This window comes from Eptesicus fuscus, chromosome 15 (assembly GCF_027574615.1).
Source record: "Eptesicus fuscus isolate TK198812 chromosome 15, DD_ASM_mEF_20220401, whole genome shotgun sequence".
NCBI lineage: Eukaryota > Metazoa > Chordata > Mammalia > Chiroptera > Vespertilionidae > Eptesicus > Eptesicus fuscus.
Window position 1 is genome coordinate 21,666,915 of NC_072487.1, and position 21,182 is coordinate 21,688,096.

Genomic DNA, 21,182 nt, shown 5'->3' on the forward strand with positions numbered 1-21,182 from the left:
AGTAACAAATTAAATCAGGGTATGGAACATGTAGAAAAAATGATCATAACACCACTTGGACTGACACTAATTTTGTACAAAATTAAAATTTCACAGTGCCATAAACTGAAGAATGGAAGTTTATTTCAAACCTCAAAATGTGAAACACAGACTGAGTTTTAAGATATTTGTCTTTTAAATATAATAAAAAACCTAGAATGCTTTTAAATAAGGACAACCTCTTCTGATACATCAGGCTCCCTATGGTTTAAATAATGTTCATACATTTTTCTAGTAAAGGCACTAGATATTTTAAGGAGAATAAAGCAAATATTAAATTTTGTTTTGTCTCATTAAAAAAAAAACTTTAAACCTAAATAATAAAATGATACAACAGTAACCTAGAATGGAAAGATACATGCAACATCTGAAAAGAATTATGTTTTTGAAAATAATTTTCTTTATTAAGTTTTTTCTTTAGATTATTTGAGATTTTATGATTTGGTGCTTTGAGTTCCATAAATGAAATAACCCAGTTTGCACATATAATGTTCATTAAAACTAAACATTAAAAGGCACAATACTCTATATTGCCAAGCACAATTCTAGACTTGCTGAAATTAAATAAGTCCCCATGTAAGAAATGTTGGATATACTTTGGAACTAACATTGACAATTTTCAAATATCTCTCCTGATAATTTTATCTAAAGTGATTTATTTTAAAACAGCAAGAGCTACAAATTGAGATGAGCTTAAAAAGATAACAGCCTAGCATCTTATTGTCCTCTGCTGATAAAAAAAAAAAAGTAATTTTTTAAACTTACTTAGCTATAAAAGACATATTTTCCTTGGTAAAAAAAAAAAATACTTTTTGGGATTATTTAACAGGCTGGATCAAGGCTTTAAAGAAAAAAAATTATTTGTGAAATATAGTGTTACATAATGGAAGAAAAATTATTTGCATCTCCATTATGTTATTCACAATACTTTGAGGTTTTCATTCTCTCCAGTTACTACATTTTATTTTTCTACACGTCTCAGTAGCAAACAATGTTATTTAGACTCTAACCTGGCACGCTACAACCTCTGGCCCGCCCTTGAGCCCCTCCATTGCAAAGGTCTCCAGGTGCAGTTTGGGTAGCTGCAGGGTGAAGTCATTCCTACTTGCCGCAGTCCGTGACAGCGAGATCTGATCTCTGACCTAAAGGGAAAAAAACAGCATCAATGGTAATTCCCCTTCAGACACATTAACTGGGATGAACTGGGTCCCCTTGAGCCCACTGAGTGGACTTGCATTGATCGCTGGACCTGAAATCCATGAATAAATTTAGGACTAATTGATTTTTCGTTGCAAATAAATCTCTAATTCAGAGTGCTGGGGGAGAATGTTAAGAAGAAAAAGCATCCTCCTGCTTGAAATGAGGGAGGGAAGAAGAGTCACTGGAGCTCTTCTGATCAAGAGGTTTTGAATTATTTTTCACTGTTCCTCCCTGAAAAGAAAAAGGAAAGGGGAGGGGGGGAATCCACAAAATCAAAAACAAACAGTAATCTCCTAATTATTATCACTTTCTTAATAACATGTTTAATTTAACTGGTATTAACTGATATATATTGGACAATATAATTATTAGGTATTAGTCTTTGGGAAAAAAACTTCTATAATATGTACTCTGGAATAAAAACAAATGCACTCAACAAACAAGGATACTTAAAAATATACCAGTAAGAGGTTTTGTTTGCCCTTTTTACTCTTATAAACTTGAGTGTTATCAATTAAATACATATAAACCAACTCGATCATGCAACTTCTAAGTAAGGTAATGGATAGAATCAGTAGAATGTGTACTGTTTTTTAAGTGTTCAGAAAGGTAACAATACAAACATTTCACAGATACATGAGAAATACAAATTCTCTGGTCAGTATAGGAATCACATGCAGTTGATATTACACTGCCACCTTCTGGACAAATGAGAAAATACTCACAATATAATACAAATACTAGATATCAGAAAACATTCAGAAACAGATAATTTTCACTTTTAATTTCCAAACTTAGTAAAAGCCTTTAGAATTCCACAGTTTAGTGTACTTTTAAGATCAGTAAGCTCTCATATTTAGTCTTATAAGATTAATGATAGGAGTTTTCATATATAGGCAAATTTTCTAACTTTCTTTATGCCTGAATTAGTTTTAAAATGTTATCTCTATGCTACCATACACTTGATAAATGTTATACAACTAGCTTAGAGTCACAGAATAAAGAGTTTTTATAACCTTTTTAGCAAAGGTAAAAAGGGGGAGAATTATACAAATAATATTAATTGCTCTGATATAGTATTTAATCTCTACTTTTACCTGAGCAACTTCAAATGCAACTTGGCAATACAGAGTGGGGCAAAAGTAGGTTTACAGTTGTGAGCACATGAAACACAGTTTATTCTATTATTATTATTTATTTATTATTGTATTATTTTCCATACGAATAACTGTAAACCTACTTTTGCACCACACTGTATATGATAGAAAACCTGTCCTTCATTTTTCCATTCTACATGAGCAGCTTATAAAACCTTTGAATCATTTCTTATTTTATAAATGAACTATCATACTATGTAGAGTTTCCTTAAACCAGCTAATACACAAACATATGATGATATCTTTAATTGTTCATGCTAATCGATGGGTATAAAAACCCATATACTGCCAAGTTGATCTGAAGAACTTCTGTCAACGTGTATGCTGTAAAGTATACACTATAAGGTGACTTTTATAACAGTGTGAGGACTATATGCACACTACAGTCCCTATTCAGAATATATTTTTATCTGTAACAAACATTCTCCAGTCTTCAGTCAGAATGAGAATGTTATTGCACTTATTTAATGTAACAGAATATATCACATTTTTAAAATATATTTGCCTTAGGTTTATATTTTATATGTATGGATACCTTCTCGTGCTTTTCTTTTTGTCACCAATGTGCACTCAGATAAAAGAAAACATTAATGTGGATTAAGGTACTGAGAATTTATCAACATCAAACCACTGGTGTTTTGCCTTCTACCCTTCTGAACCATAGTCAATAGATCTAAATATTTTACTGCACCCAGGCCAATTCATTGTTTGATGTTTAAAAACTCACCCAGAATCAAAGAAAATTTATTAAATTTGAGCCCCCAAATGAGATACTATTAGCTTTGAAAGTCAAGTTTAACTGTGATATTGATGATTCTCTTTTTTCTGCGACAAAATTCACTAGGGAAATCCTGGATGTCAAAGTACAAAAGCAGATTGCTAATACGGGCAAAGGAGGGTGGGGGACTCTGAGCAGTGTAGGTATAATCCACAGCACAGTTCCAGCACTGGGGTCCTTAACCCCGTTAATACCAGGCACCATGCTTCATCTGTGAAGCTGGACGTACAGCAACAGTTTTGTATTCTCTAAACAACTTCCTCAACAACATTAAGCTGGGCATTTGGCATTTAAAACTGTGATTTATTGTCAAATTAACATTTTCACTAAACATTATTTAATTTGGCAAATTAAATAATCCTGTTTTTAGGGGGGGAAAAAACAACAAAATGCAGCTGTTTTGCTAAATCTAATGATGAGCATCACCATTACTTTATTTGAGTAATATACATTTGTTATATTATGAATTATAAATTATCTGTTCAATGTTGACAGGGCCATCAAGAGACAGTGACCCATGATATATAATAGATGTACTATCGCAAATATTTCTTCTAAAAGATAAGAATTTTTCCACTTTTAAGTTAAAGCAAAACTTTGAGAGCAGGCATCTAAATTTCTCCAAATATGTCTAGAAAAAGGTTGTTTTTTTTAAGTCCTGAAAAGGGATTGGCTAGGAATTCCTTTATTTTAATGGGTAATGGAAGTGAAAGCACCATGTTGAGAGAATACAAAACAGTGACACTAGGACAAATAAAAAGTGTAACTGCAGCAAAGGAGCAAGAAGGAAAGGCGACAAGAAACGGGAAAAAGTGAAAAGAAAAGGAGAGACTGTTGAGAAAGAATGCAGAAGGCAGTTTGAATTTCAGGGTGTGAACAAGAATAAACAGGGCAGAAATTCAACACAAAACATTAGAAAAAGAACTCTCCCCTTAATGCATTAAATTTGTCCATGAGACATACACACAGAGAGAACAGGCAGGCTGAGAACAGAGTAACTAAAATCAGAAAAGAGAGAAGTGGGATTTCTTTAGCCACTACCCACCCATTGGATACAAAAATAATTCCTATCAAAAATGAGAATCTAAAGTAAGTTGCTCTACTGTCAAACATTCTGAAATAACAATATTAGAATAGTAAAATTACATTTTCCCTAAATGGAAAAGTATGTTCATCTTTTAAAATACAGATTTTAATGTGAATTAGGGTTAAAATAACCACTGTCACCTGTCCACAAATTACATTATAATTTCAAATTGATTTTAAATTATAGTTTCAAAAGACAATCCTTGATGTGAGCAATAACAAATATATATGCAATGTTTTTTACTTCAAAATGGCTAACTTCATTTTTAACATATAGTGATTTTTTTTCATAGCATTTCATAATATAAATCTCAATTGTCAAATTGTATGTGTTTTTATAACATTCTATAAAGGTTATATAATTTCATATTTTGACAAAAATAAAAAAATCTACATTACTCCATTCTAAAATTTTGATTTTTAGAAAAAGTAGGTTTTTCTCCTTTCTTATTACGTAATTTCAGAAAATAGATATTTCTAATAGATATGCTCTAAGACAGTGGTCGGCAAACTCATTAGTCAACAGAGCAGCAAACCGCGGCTCTAAGAGATGTAGATAAAAATAAATGAAACTTTCTAAGTCAAAAATTGTTACAAAAATATATTTATTTTATTATAACAATCTAGTTTTAGAATTATGTGGTTCATAAGCTCCTTGTAAGTGCTTTTCCTATTCCTCTGATTAGCCTTTACTCACAAGACACCAATCTGTATTCAAACCATAACACCAAAAAAGCAGTTTCTGCTAGATACATCAACTATGAAATTAAATTAGTCATTTTTGGAAAAGCTACTCAACTTTCAAAATGTGAAGCTGCAGCTTCTATCCTGAACAGCTCTAAATCCCTCTGGACTAATGTTCCAATAAAAAAATAAAAACTCATGAAATGTAGTACTAGCAAATGTCTTCACCAACAGGATACCAGAAGAAGTGGTAAGTTGTAGCAGATCGAAACTTAGATACACTTGAGAATACATGTAAGGAAATGTATATGGTGCCTAAATCCTGATGCCTAGGGAAAATAACTGATATTAAGGCTTTACAGCACACTCTTAATCTGCCTAAAATTATATTTTCTACAAACTATTATTGCCATCGATGCTTCCAAACAAATGTTCTTATTAGAGATGGTCCCATTAAATGCAGACACACCCCCCACCATACTTTCTACCACCTCCATCCTTATCACTCTACACTGAGTGGCCAGATTATGATGATCTCTGAACGCATAATAATCTGGCCACTCAGTGTATATCCTATATAATAAAAGGCTAATATGCAAATTGTCCCCTCGACCAGGAGTTCGACCAGCAGGCAGGCCGGCCAACCGCCCATGTCCCCTCCCCCTGGCCAGGCTGGCCGGACTCCACCTATGCACGATTCATGCACCAGGCCTCTAATATATATATACATACACACACACACACATACTGAGTGGCCAGATTATTATGCGTTCAGAGATCATAATAATCTGGCCACTCAGCGTATGTTCACGTTTTACTTCACTTACATCCCTTGCCTTCCTTTTCCCCATCCCGCCTCTATACTTCCCTCCACATCCATTGATACCTTGTTGCTTTCCCTTCCCTCTTTATTATAACTTTTTATCCTACACACTAGTGCAGCCTACACCTATTTTTAACCTATGCACTAGAGAGCAGGTATAGTTGACACACTACAACCAGGGAACGAAATCCAGCCCACTTGTTATTGTAAAAAATGTTTTATTAGAACACAGACATGCCCATTCATGTATGTATTGTCTTTGCCTGCTTTCCTGCTACAACAACAGAGTTGGGTAGTTGAGGCAGAGACCATGTAGTAAAATATTTACTGTCTGGTCCTTTACAGAAAACACTGGCTATCCCTGCCTTAGAGGACTAGAAGGAAGGACAGTATTTTTCACCATCTATAAAGTTTCTTAACATTACCACCTCTTACCAGAGAATGTTTGAACCTTATATCACTAACAAAGAGTACCATTTTGGACACTTTTTGGCTCCTTTTTTCTAGTGTTTCATGAAATAAGTGTAGTATCTCCTGGTGTATTTTAAAGTTTATGTAGTCAATTTGACTGTCTAACATTCCTGACACAACTATGGTCACCCATTCCAATATCCAATTAACAGAAAATTTCCTTAACAAGTAGGCATACTGGAGAGCCTTTTATAAATAGAGAAGAAAATCAGCCACAGTTACATATATTCTGTAATAACAATAGTGACAAGAAAAACGTTATGTATGCAGACACTTGTGAGTATGTGATCAAAAAGGAATGTCATTCCACACTCACAAATTCTACAGGGCAGTAGAAAGAAAGAATAACAAAAAAGATATTTAGATAGTTCCAGGACTTTGGTATGTGCCTAGTGACAGGAGCAGGAGTTAAAGCATGTCCAGATACTGGAAATAACATTAAAAATTGGATAGTTAGCCTGGCCGGTGTTGCTCAGTGGTTTGAGCACTGACCCATGCACCAAGAGGTCAGTGGATCAATTCCTGGTCAGGGTATTTGCCCAGATTGCAGGCTGGATCCCCTGTGGGAGCTGTGCAGGAGGCAGCTGATCGATGTTTCTCTCTCATCGATGTTTCTATATCTATCTCTCCCTTTCTATCTCTCTAAAAATCAATAAAAACATATTTTTACAAAATTGGATAGTGACATCTGAATGGATATTTTCCTCTTTCTTTTACCTTTTCCTTAACTGTTGAATTAAGGAAATATAGAGTACAGTACTATTTCTATTAGTAATAGTACCACCAGTGCCTCTAAAAGTACTTCATACTTTTCAAAGTCCTCTCCACACCAGCTCACTTGATTCTGCCCTCCACCTTGTGACATAGCTATTGCCATCCCTAATATGAGGATCCTGAGTCCAGTGCTCGTAACACGAAATAATAATGCCTCTTAATGTCTATAATGAACAGTTACTAATTGGAGAAACTGTTTAAGATTTTGGTATTTCTTCCATTTCTCTACCTAAAAAACAACACTATTTTTTTTTCTTTTTCTTTATCCCTTGTCTGGCAGTCATAGCAAAAGTATGTAAGTTGCAGAAAAGTAGTTTTGTGATAAGCAATAGAAATTACTACATAAACATCCTTGTTTTCCTCAGTAGTCTCCTTGGACCTGTGGGCATCCTCATTCATTCACGTTTTCTCTTCCCCTGCTCTGCTCCCCACCAGCACACACACAGTGATGACACTGAGACAGGTACCTGCGCAGCCATCACTCTTACACAAGGGTCACAATCTCACGTGGAAGAGCCCCAAACTACGATGTCCCAAGACATCCCCTGGCACTCTGTCGGCAGAAGCAGGCACTCCTTCGGTGCCGCAGCAAGCACAGACACTCAATCTGAACAGAAGGACGTGAGGAACTCACCTTCTTTACCGGGAGATTATGTAACTTCACCTACGACTCTGGACCACAGCCAGACTCTCCAATGACTGCCAGCTGCTGTCACCAGGAAAGGGCAAAATCCACCGCCACAGTAAACCGCACACATATAGTTACATCCCAATTACAGCACTAAGACACTGATCTCTTGAATCAAATTATCAAGCTGGCTACATCCCAATTTAGCATCTGAAAAACTGAAGCCTCAAATCAAATTATCAAGCTGGAAAATAGGGTGATTTAATCATGGTCATCTTATAAAGGCCCTAGACAGCATGATAAATCTATAACACAAGTTACAGACCATAGAATGTACCCCACAAATAGGTTACTGTGATCTTGAGCCATTTAAAAAACACACAAAACCCATACTTGAGAATGGCGAAGTGTATTAATGAATTGAATTGTTACAGTCCCCCACAGGGAGGTATTTTCTTTTCTAAGGTGACTAATCCCAAAGGAGAAAGGTGTGGGCACTGAAATTAGTTATTTAGATGTGTTTAAGCTAAAAACAGTTAAGAACACGTACATGACATTCTGTAGTGTCTTATCTCTAGTCTGCCAAGGTTTTTTAATCCCTCTTGAGCCGGAGTCCCATTTTTAGCTTGGCTAGGTCAGAATGACACTGAACAATATGAATGATGACACACAAGACAGCTATCTGGACAGAGTTGTCATCAGCAAGCCAGCTGTGCTAACACCTGCATGTCCTGCACAGCTGATGTTCAGAACCAGGATCCAGAGACTAAGAATGGAAAGGAGTTCGAGGATTGTCAGTAATGTTTAGAGAGTCATTAATGAGTCACTAAAAATTGTGTTTTAGAGGCTGGAGATCATGTTTCAATTTTTAAAACACTATCAGTTTCATAAATTAAAAATTATCCTATTGTCTTTGTATTCCTTATAAATGCAGTAAAGACTAAAGATCAAAGATAACTATGTATTTTAAATATTCTGGTTAACCATTTTTAAAATAAAATTATAAATCACATTTGAAGATTTGGTTACTCAGTGACTTCACCTGACAGATGCTGTTTGACTATTCTATTCCACAATCCACTCGAACAATAGAAGTAATCATCCACCTATTTTTCATAGGCATCAAACTAGCTATTACCTATAAATTCATTGTTAGCATACCTCTCTTTCCTAGAGACATTCCTCAAATCAAATTTAGGCTTTCTCCTCTAGTTCTTAATTGGGGAAAGTACATACACATGCTATTTTTAACAATCAAATAAAGAAACCAACTTATACTATCAGCAAGACTTACATTGAAATCCAGAGATGGCTTTACTTAATGTTTACAGACTGGGTGATGGTAAAAGTTTGACTCATTCAACAAACACTCACTAAGTGCCTACTGGGTACCAGGCACTGTGATAGATGCTGAGGATATAAAAATTAAGGAGACAGAACTCCATCCCTCAAGGACTTCAAACTCTAGTAGCATAATTAATCTCTGAAAGTGCATTGCCTAGCCTCCCATTTATTTATAATGTCTTGTTTCTCCTGTCAATTGCTATACCACCTCTTTCTTTGCCAGAAAGTATTATGTTAATCAATCTCAACCCTTTATCTTCAGCCCTGACTTTTTTCCCAGAGGTCCAGACTCACATACCCTGCTGTTCACTCCACATTACCATAAACTCAGAAGTTCCAAAACAAAACTCATCACTGTCTCCCTTCTCCCTCCTGAAGAAGCAAACTCACTTGCTCCTCTTTTTGTGTTCCTAACATCAGGTCACCACACTGGCATCCTGGGAATCTTCCTCCCCTGCCCTTCTCATCCCCATTCACCATGTTATTAAATTAGTTTCATATCCCTTCCTCAACACCACCTACCATATTATCCTGCTTCTTAGCCGACAGATTTATAGCTCTTAAAATCTCCTTTATTACTCACTGCATCCAGTTTACAAATCTGCCCTACAGAACCCAAATTCCATAAGGATATCTGACCACATCACTTCCTAGCTTAAACCCCGGTTAAGGTTTTAATCTCTGCCCCATGATAAAAATCCAAGGTTCTTAGAATGGAAAAAAAAGAAAAGAAAAGAAAAGAAAAGAAAAGAAAAGAAAAGAAAAGAAAAGAAAAGAAAAGAAAAGAAAAGAAAAGAAAAGAAAAGAAAAGAAAAGAAAAGAAGTTCTTCCATGAACTGGCTTCCACTGCCTCATTCAGCCTCATCTCTTGCACTCTCCTTGCATTTAATGCTGAGTTGAGGCTATCTGGGTATTCATGCTTCCATGCACTTGCACATGCATCTCTCTCTCTAGATAGCCTTTCCCATCTTTCCTCACACTTCAAAGCCCCATCCAGGCATTAATTTTCTCCTAAGAAACTTCCACAGCCTTTCCCTTGGGTTTTCTAAGTATGCCTCATAGATGAATAACTCTATCTACATAGATACAGAGCTGCATCTTATGGGTGCATGTTTACCATGATATACTGGAAATATCTTTGTCTCCATTTTGAGGGAAGGGAGTAGGAGACATCTCTCTATCTCTCTCTCTCTAAAATTTATACTTATATGTTACATATCTGTTACATAGACATATATGTAACATATAAGTATAAATATTAGAGATGACAATATAGATATATATAGATGGAGATATAGATATATAGATGGAGATATAGATATGAAATAGATATAGATATAGATATAGATATAGATATAGATATAGATATAGATATAGATATACAGAGATACAGAGATATAGAGATATATCTTTTCCCAGAGAAGGGCACAGTTCCTGACACATAATGTACATTCCAAGGTATCTGTAGTGCTCAATTACTTATAGTAAATATTGTATTTAATTATAAAGTAGAAGTTTTAAGTAACTTCACTGTTGAAGCAAATCCAAAACAGCTTCAGCAAAAACTCCTGTGACTCCCTTGTTATTGTTCCAGTATCATTTCAGCCTGATAAACTTAGGTCTTCTAGATGGTCTTTCTGAATTGTGATTTCCTGTCTTACCCTTTAAATACTTGACTGAAAAGGTATTTAATGCCTCTCCGTAAAAGTTCAGTGGTAACATAGTAAATTATGATCATACATAGAAAACACTTTGGTTAATTCTTCCCTACTCGTAGGACAAGTAATCTCTAAAATCCTCAAGAATACAGCCATTCTGCTAATTCAACAATAACAAAAAAAATTACAACCAAAAATGTTCCGCTTCTTCTCTACATTCAAATTTTACCCAAATCTTACTTTCACCCCAGCTACACAGTAAACAAAGACATCTCTCTGCTAAGAACTTGATTAGTACCCAATAAATGCTTAACGTGATTTTCTCATACCTAACCCTAAGTAATCCAGACTTTAACCTGTCCATCTAACCTATCCTGAAAATTATTTCAATATAATGATTATACTTTTACTTTTTCCATACAATAAAAATACTTAAGCATGTTTGAAGAGTCTCTTAAATTTTTAAAAATTTCAATTCCTAAGAAGTCTATATTATCAGAAGCCTACTGGTAAAGTTATTAGGAGCATAAAAGAATGTAATAGTTGTGAGTGATGTTAACAAAAATGTGAAGTAAAGTACTCCAAAAGCAGCAAATAAACTGGCAAATTTTGTTAGAATAAACTTTTTCAGAACTCTAGAAACTAACACTTTAAACCAAAACTTAATCCACATTATCTCACTTACATGTGGAATTAAATGAACAAAATAAATTGACAAACAAAATAGATCCAGAGACACTGAAGCATGCAACAGACTGACACATTTCAGAGGGAAGAGATAGGGAAGGGGATGGGAAGAGATTAACCAAAGAATTTATATGCATATATGCATAACCAATGGACAGACAATAGTGAGGTGAAGGCTTAGGGAGGGGGAAGGAATGGGGTGAAGGGGTCAATGGGAGAAAAATGGGGGTAATACTTTCAACAATAAAGGTAAATTTTTAAAAATCTAAATCTTAGTATTTAAGGAAATCTCCACTACCTGGCCTGCCCTGGTGGGTGTGACTTAGTTGATGGAGTGTCATCCCACGCATTGCCAGTTCAATTCCCAGTTAGGGCACTTTCTTGGGTTTGGGGCTCAATCCCCAATAGGGGCATGCAGGAGGTAGCCAATCAATGTTTTGCTCTGGCATCGATGTTTTTCTCTCTCTCTTCCTCTCCCTTCCTCTCTTTCTAGAAGTCAATAAATATATTTTTTAAAAACACACTACCTGATCACTAAATAAGTTAACAAAACAGAGATTTCAATAACCACACATGACAAAGAATACAGACTTTAGAAAATTACTTCAGATAATTCACTAAACAAACAACTACTACTAGAGTATGCAGCAACAACAAACACTAGAGATGGTGAAAAATCTGATTTCCAGAGTCACCACATTGTAATACTCAAAAAAAAAATCATTTCTCAACCAAAAATTATGAAGTATGCAAAGAAATAAAGTATGGCCCACACACAAGAAAAGTGGAAATTAATAACAACTTTCCCTGAGAAAGCTTAGACATGAGATTTACCACAGAAAGACTTTAAATCAATTATTTTATTTTAAGTATTCTGAAAAAGTTAAAGAAAACCAAGAACAAAGAACCAAAGGAAACCATAAGAATGATGTTTTCCAAAAAAAGAAAATATAAGTAAAGAGATATAAAGTATAGAAAGGAAACAAATAGAAATTTTGGAGTTAATACATTCAATTGCTGAAAAGAAAAACAAAACTGTCAACCAAGAATTCTATATCCAACAAAAATATGCTTCAAAAATGAAGGAGAAATTAAGCCACTCTAAGATAAACAATAGCTAAGGGTGCCCATTACTAGCAGACCTTCCTTTGAAGAAATACTAAAGGAAATCCTTTACCCTGAAATTAAGGACACTAGACAGTAACTCAAACCTACATGAGGAAACAAAGATCACTAAAGTAAAGAAATAAAAGTAAATATAAAAGTCAGCATTAATGTATTTTTGTTGTGTAACTCCTCTTTTACCCTATATAATTTAAAAGAAAATTACATAAAATATTAATTATAAAATATGTTGATGGGCACTCAATGTATAAATGTATAATTTATGATAATAACATTAATGGGGGATAGAACTATAGGAGCAAAAGTTTTACATATGGTTGAAACTAAGTTGGTATTAATTCAAACTAGAATGTTGTGAATTAAGATGTTAATTGCATTCCCCAAGGCAACCACTAATAAAATAACTGAAAATATATAGTAAAACAAACGACAAGGACATCAAATATTATACTAGAAAAGTACTATCTAACACACACAAAAAAGGAGGAGACTAATGCAGAAACTATGAAACAACACAGATACAATCCTATATAATAAAAGCCTAATATGCTAAGTGTCTGGTCTACCGGTTGGCCGTTCAACCAATCAAAGCGTAATATGCTAATGATATGCTAAGGGTGCGCAACTGCTCACTATGACATGCACTGACCACCAGGGAGCAGATGCTCTGACTGGTAGGTTAGCTTACTGCTGGGGTCCTGCTGATTGGGACTGAGCGAGATGGGCCGGACACGCCCTGGATCCCTTCCTCTGTCCCTCCCTGGCCTGCCAATCTCCCGTGTCTCTTCCCCAGCCCCAATAGTGCACCGGTGGGGTCCCTCGGCCCAGCCTGCGCCCTCTTGCAATCCAGGAGCCCCTCGGGGGATGTCAGATAGCCGGTTTTGGCCTGATCCCGCAGGCCAGTCAGAGGGACCCCACTGGTACACGAATTTGTGCACCGGGCCTCTAGTCTATATTATTAAAACCCAGTGGTCCTAATGCCATAATGACCAAAGACCAGTCACCAGGAGGCTGCGTGCATGGCAAGGCACATGCAGGTGGGCAGGGCTGCGTGCACAGCGAGGCGTGCGTGGATGAGCAGGGACTTGACTCTGGGTCTCACAGCACTGAGGGACTCAGGGGAGTCCCACGGTGCCAGCAGGACTTGGGGGAGTCCCGCGGCGTGGCAGGGTCTGGGTCCTGAGTCTCGCGCAATTTCCCGCGGGTCTGGGTCTCACACAATTCACGTGCTGGGTCACTAGTACATATATAAGAAAGGGTAAAAGTCCTTCGTTACCACTTAAACTCTCCAATTAAAAGTTGGAGATTGGTAGAATGGATTTAAAAACATGATTCAACTGCATGCTCTCTACAAGAGACTTACCTTAGACACAGATAGGCTGAAAATAAAGGGATAGAAAAAATATTCCATGCAAATAATAACCAAAAGAGAGATGCAGTGGCTATAGCAGTATCATACAAAATAGACTTTAAGACAAAAGGTTTACAAAAGACAAAGAAAGATATAAAATTATAAAAGGGTCAATCCACCAAGAAGATATAACAATTTCTATATATACATGCATTTAACCACAGAATCACAAAATACATAAAGCAAAAACTGACAAAATTGAAGGGAGAAAGAGTTGAACAATAATAGTCAGACTTCAAAATCTCACTTCATTAACAGATTAAACAACTACACAAAAGATATCCAAGGAACTTGAAGACTTGAACAATACTGTAAGTTAATCAGACATAACAGATATATAGAGCATATTCTACCCAACAACAGCAGAATACACATTCTCATTTTTAATGCTCTGTAACATTTACCAAGACAGACCATATTCTGGACCACATAACAAACTTTAATAATTTAAAAGAATTTAAATCAAAGTATCTATTCAAACCATACAGAATTACATAAGAACTCAATAGTAAAAAGATATGTAAAAAATGCCCAAATATTTTGGAAATTAAAACAATGAGTAGATCAAAGAAGAAATCACAGGGAAATTAGAAAATACTTAAAGATAGAGAAAAACAACATAGCAAAACTTATAGATGCAATGAAAATAGTGCTCATGTGGAAATCTATAGCCGTAAATGACTATATTAAAAAAATAAATAAATAAAAAGCTTTTCATGAAAATGGTGCTGAAAGCAAAGAAGGAAGCCCCTGCCCCTCCCAAAACCAAAGCCAACACAAAGGCTTTAAAGGCAAAGAAAGCAATGCTGATACGAGTCCACAGCCACACACACAAAAAGAGAAGATCCTCATGTCACCCACCTTAATGGACCACGACAATGCAGCTCCAAAGGCAGCCCAAATATACTTGGAAGACCACCCCAAAGTACATGAGTTTGACCACCATGCCATCATCAAGTTCCCCTTGACTACCGAATCAACCATAAAGAAGATAGAAAACAACAACATACTTGTGAAAACAACAATATACTTATGTTCACTGTGGATGTCAAGGCCAACAAGAATCAAATAAAACAGACTGTGAAGAAGCTCTGTAACACTGATGAAGCCAAGGAATGTGATTCTTTGGATATTTCTAACAAAATTGGGATCATCTAAACTGAGTCTAGCTGGCTAAATATAAGGGGAGGGGAGGGGAGGGGAGGACAGGGGAGGGGAGGGGAGGTTCTCAAACCAATAACCTAAGGGTCCATCTTAGAAAATTAAAAAAAGAAAAGTAAACTACTAGTAAACCCAAAGCAAACAAAAAAAGGACATAAATTCTTGGAGCAGAGACAAAGGAAATAGAGAAGAGAAAACCAATAGAGCAAATCAAGAAAACTAAATGTGTTTCCTTTGAAAGATCAACAAAATTGACAAACCTCAACTAGATTTACCAAGAAAAAAATATTAATAAGTTACTAAAATCAGGACTAAAAATGGTGACATACAACTGATCTTATAGAAATAAAAACAATTCTAAGAAAGTGAACAATTGCATGTTCACTTTCCAGATGAAATTTGTCTATTTCATCTAGATAAGCTAGATGAAATAGACAAATTCCTGGAAAAAATGCAAGCTACCAAAACTGACTCAAAAAAGAAACAGAAAATTTAAATAGGTAAACTGTGCTAAAGAGTTTGGAAGTAAACACAACCATTTTCACTGTCCCTTAAAAGAGCCTGGACACTCCTCCTTCTATACTACTCCTAGTTTCTCCAAGACACCAAAATGCTACTACTAGACAGTCCAAAATCCCAGAAAAATAAACTGTGAACTTTGGCATGTCTACATAGCAACATTCTGCACCAACCTGAGACCTTCAGAGAAACCCTCTGGGCCACTTCCTTGTGATCCATTCATTCTCACCCAAACTTTGTTTAAAAGAGAATTAGCCCAGTAATCAATTAAACTTTCCTAAATTTTTACTTCAAGCTTTAAAAGTAATTGATAATTTAAAAACCACTATATAAATAGAAAATTCCAAAGACATAAATCAAAATAATTATTAAATTTTAAGGGAAAAGCCATAAAGCAAAAGTAAATCTACAGTGGCTATAGTCCAAAGCTGCAGACATCTTTCTTTCTTTCCATATGATACAAAAAAAAACGAAAGATAAGAGAACTGAATGATTACAATTGTCCTATTGCAATCAGTCTTTATTATATTTGAAATATATTGTCCATCCTCATAAGGAAAGGATATGTATTTTATATTGAAGATAGTTTTTCTCTGCTGTTAATATTCATTGCCTAAGATAGCTGCTATTCAACACATTTTTCTTCTAGCTGGGAAGAAGAACAAGCAATTTGATGTCAAAAGTAACATTAACTGTATAAAAAGGTATGCCATATATACATGACATAATTGATTTTTCCTACCCACAGTACAAAAAATATCTAACCAAAAATGTCTCTTTTCCTACAAATCTAAATTTCAGATTTCCAGCACATGAGTTTGCTTTGACTATATTTAAACTATACTGACTGTGTAAACTTTTTTAAATGAGAGGTGAGAGGGGGAGAAATTATAATTTCAAACAACTATTATTTTAAAAAATAGCTTTCAGAATATTAGATGTTTTTTCCAAATGCTTTAGTGATATAAAATAATGCTAGTCATTATCAAAATATAAAAGAATATGGAGGCCTAATGTTTCCAAAATGTTAAAATGTATTAAATATTAGTTTGCTACTATCTATTAAATATTTCCTTAAATTATACTATATAATATATTTGACAAAATTATTCTAAATATGATTCATTCATAAATTCCATATATCTTAAAAGTACTAGGTATTTATGTTTTCAACAAATTGTCAATTAGACAATAACAGAAACACATACATAACATTCCTCTATTTTTAAAATAGTGAAATAGTGAATACATCATCTTTGAATTTGAAGTGCTAATAAAATACAAAGCCAGTTAACATATTAAGTTATTAGTAATAACATAGTATCTTTATAATGCTGCTCATCGTTGCAAATGAAAAGTCAATTTACCATACAGAAGTAATCAAATTTAAGAATATAACATTATTAAATATATTAAATTTCTACTTTAAAAAACATTCCTGTAAGAACATAAATTACAACTTGGAAAACATTACTGCCTAGCTAAGATATATGAGTATTGCCAAATACAATACATTATGTCTCTGTCTATATATACACTAGCTTTCCCGTTGCAGGAAAAATCCTGCAATAGGATTTCCTGCTGCACTCTACCCCGCCCCCGCCCCGCCCTTGTTACCCGGCTCACCTTCTCCAGCCCGCCCGCGTTTCCCTTCGCCCCCGGCCCCGCCTCCGCCCCGCCCTTGTCACCCGCCCCGCCTTCTCCTCCAGCCCGCCCGCGTTTCCCTTCGCCCCCGGCCCTGCCTCCGCCCCGCCCTTCTCCTCCCCCCCCCCCCCCCGCTTGCTTGTTTCTTTGAAGCTTTACTCCCTTCTGCAGCTCTTGGCTTCTTTGGACGCTGTCTTGATATGCAAATTAGCCACCATCTTTGTTGGGGTAATTAGCATACTCGTCCTGATTGGTTGGTGGGCGTGGCTTGGTTGGTGGGCGTGGCTTAGGTGTAGCGAAGGTGCGGTCAATTTGCATATTTGTCTATTATTAGATTAGATATATAGGATAGTAGGTTTAAGAGTGGTGAGAGGTTAGACAGTGTGGTCAAACATTTTATGATTATGAGACATGTAAGAATCTTAATGACCTCTGGTTCATTCAGCAAAGACCACAAATAATTCAAGTGCAATTATATCAGTTTGGGGAAACCACTATTTTCATAGTTTTATCATGTATACGAAGTAAATTCTGAAAAAGTTATGCAATGTAGCACTGTATAATACAAATTTTCAGTCATTTGAAATGACCTTTTGCTCACTTATTTTTAAAGAAAGTACAAAATGAATTAAAGTGGTCTGTGCTTAATAAAAATAATGACTAGGAGAACTGTGTCATAATACAAGTTGAACAATATTTAAGAAAAATTACAGTACCTTATGAAGCATATTTTCTACTGTTCTCATATGATTGGCAACACAATCTTTGTCTCTAGAAAGAAACAAAGATTAGGTGTTATTAAACCCCAAACCTTACTACAAATGTTACACATTTTTAATATAAGTTGCTACAGTTGAAAAATAATGGTTAGTTATCATTGCACTCCTTCTAAAAGCATAAAACCTAACTATATTCACTGGTATAGCTCCACCGTTAAATCTTTTTTTCCCCATATTTAACTCTTATCTTCAATCATATTGCCTGTCATAGATTAGAGGAGGGAAAAATTCTTAAGGGCATCTTAGAAGTTAAAGAAGTGAAAAAGAAAGAAAAATAAAATCATGGTTATTTAATGAATTAAAATATACTGAATAGGCTAAACTTTTACTCTTTTTATTTTTAATAAAAAATTTTAAATATTAGTGGTAGGGATATATTATAAATGGCCATACTATGCAAAATAATGTTTTCCTTCTGTAGTCATTTTGTGCTATAATAAATGCACAAAAACTGCCTATGACCTTGACTAGAACTAGGCAAAGTTACTAATTTCTTCTACTGGCTTTGCATATTGAATTTGGCCTTAATAATTAAATAAGAAGTTTGGGTGAAAATGCTGAAGACATAAATGTAATGTTAAATTACAGACTGAAAACCAGAAGCAATCAATGTATTAGCTCTTCAAATTTCACAGACAAGCCAAATTCTTGAATTAGCAGCAATGTTTCGATATAATATGAATCTGAAGGTTTTATAACCTTGTTTTCCTTAATCTCAGAATTTTCAGAACTATAAGGCACACTAGAAATCACCTTCTCATTTGGCCTGAGGAAACTTAAGACTGAACAATGAAAACAAAAACCTGATTTAGTCAAATTTACAGTTTTTTTAATGACAATTGTATACACCTAATACAGTGATACAATGTTATACAGCTTTATATTTTTCAAACATGCCACATTTTGGTCTTGGAAAACTGATTTTTTCATTATGTATGAGCAATTTCCCAAGTTCACTGGCAAGGCTGTGGATATCCTAAGATTGCAGATTTTCCATCCTATGATTTAGTCTACAGACTATATTCACATTTCATGATAAGCATTTAACAAGTATTAATATGTACATTTCTGTAAGTATAGGAATCCAGAATTCCAAATTTAGAAAACACTTATTTTATTAAAATTAGATGTTTCTTTAATCCATAAATAGATTTTCTTTAAGCCATGCTGTTGTACAAAGGACTGTCTTAGAGTACTCCATGTAATTTAATGTGGGGAACAAATAAAAATGCCCAAGAGAACTGTCCAATTTGAACTTCATGGTGTATGTCAACTTGATTACCTGGTAAAAGAAAAACACTCCCATCACATTTACATAGTTGCTCTCTCTGAAAACTGTATATTTTTTCTATTTAACATATCAGAATAGACAGCTATAAAATTAAATGACTTTTCAATGATCAATATGTTTTAGTGCACTTAGAAAGATGCTATGATATACATGTTGATTGTATACTAACATTCTTATGGAAATACTACTTGCAATATTAGTATATTATAATATATGCAGAGCAAAATTTGGAAATAAGTGGGGCAGAAGGGGTTAGGAAGATGTCATAGAAGAAACTATGCAAAACTTTTAAATAAAGAGACTTACATTTCATATTAATAAAAGCATGGTTTCAAACATGTAACACTTACAACGGAGCCCCAAATTCACCTCATTAGATGTTATATAGACACTTATACTTTTCTGAAGTTTCTCAGTAAAGTATACATTTAGAATGTTGAGTGAAGAGTTTTCTTTTCTGGGGATATATCAGAGAATTTCAAAGAGAGACAGCTGTACTTTTGTTTTCTAACACTGTATTATCCAGGGCTAAAACCCGGAGCATGAAAGTAAGAATTGATCTTTTGTCTGTTTTAAGTGATCTCCCCAAGGTCCAAATGCTCACTTGGCTGCCATGCGGAGGGCACTCTCGGCATCGTGGATGTTCTCCTCCAGTCGACGCTTGTCCTGCTCCAGCTGGGTAAGATGTCTATTGAGCTGACGCAGAGATTGATCTTTTCTTCTCAGCTCCATCTTTGCCTCGGAGAGACTCTGCAAGCAGACAGAAAACAGAGTTACTTGTCAGCCCTGATAATTAACTTCAATTTATGCCATAGGCTATTAAACAAAGAAGAATACAGACTGACTGAGAAGTAGACTTGGGTCATTACACATCAAGGCTTAACAAATTTTCTGCAAAAATTTTACATACTTACTAATTAGAAATGATAGAACCAATAAGATTTTGAAAAATGTTCAGCTACAAAACACAACTCTATTTTATTTTTTAAAATACTGCAAAGCAAACACATTTTATTCTTACTAAAAAAAAAAAAAAGATCTGCTTATAAAAATCTCCAGTTGCATTTTCTTTTAATGATGAAAAATAAAGAGAGGGAGGAAGCACATGAAATTTAGAGTCTATTTAAAACCAGAACTATCATATGCCCAAAGTATGCATATGATGGAGAGGAAGGGGGATTATGATACCTAGAAGAGAAAAGGGAACCCAGTATTTAAAAATACCACTACTGTCTTTCCAAATCTATCTACAACAGTTGCTATAGACATGTCAGTGGACAAACTGAACTCCAAAATACAATTCGCTTACTTCCTATAAATAGCTCTCATGTTCAGGATAGCAACACAATGTGATCAACATGTTTCAACAGAGAAAGGTATAAATAATACTTGCAGATGGAATTATTTATATTCCATAAATATTGTACTAGTCGCAGAAGTATAAAATCTGTTCATTGCTATTTGCTATTTGCTTTAATCTTAAATATTCTCTTAGCATAAAAATTTCAAGATGCAAGAATACAACTTTATCTTGACTTTAGGGCTAGAAGTTTTAGAATGAGAAACTCACAATTTAAAGGAGCACTTTCTAGAGCTCATTTAAATTCTAGAATGTAGAATAGTATAGGTATCAGAGTATCTCTTAGCACTAAAAATCTGCTCACTCCTTTGCCTATGAAATTTCAAAAATATAAGCTTATCAAACAGTTTTTCATTTAAATTTGTTGGACAATGAGCTGAATGATTGACTGCATACACATAATTTTTTTCTTCTTGCTCAGTCACAACTATGCTTCAAATATCCAGTAAAGAATAACCAAAATGCAATAATTTCATGTTTGAAACTCTCCTAATAATATTCTTTTAGTGCGTTCACAATTGGTAGTATAAAAAACTCAAGCTGGAGCTCACACAATGAATTCA

The 21,182-nt window shown here is 34.8% G+C and overlaps 1 protein-coding gene across 1 annotated transcript in view; it reads right to left on the reverse strand.

The window, feature by feature from the left end:
* Nucleotides 1-21,182, reverse strand: part of CCDC171 (coiled-coil domain containing 171) — a 245,552-nt gene that overhangs the window by 67,314 nt on the left and 157,056 nt on the right. The window contains exons 21-23 of the mRNA XM_054727636.1: nt 19,864-20,009; nt 17,906-17,960; nt 1,050-1,181 (exon numbers count right to left, since the gene is read on the reverse strand). Coding sequence (XP_054583611.1) covers nt 1,050-1,181; nt 17,906-17,960; nt 19,864-20,009 — 333 coding nt within the window. The remainder of the gene's footprint in view (nt 1-1,049; nt 1,182-17,905; nt 17,961-19,863; nt 20,010-21,182) is intronic.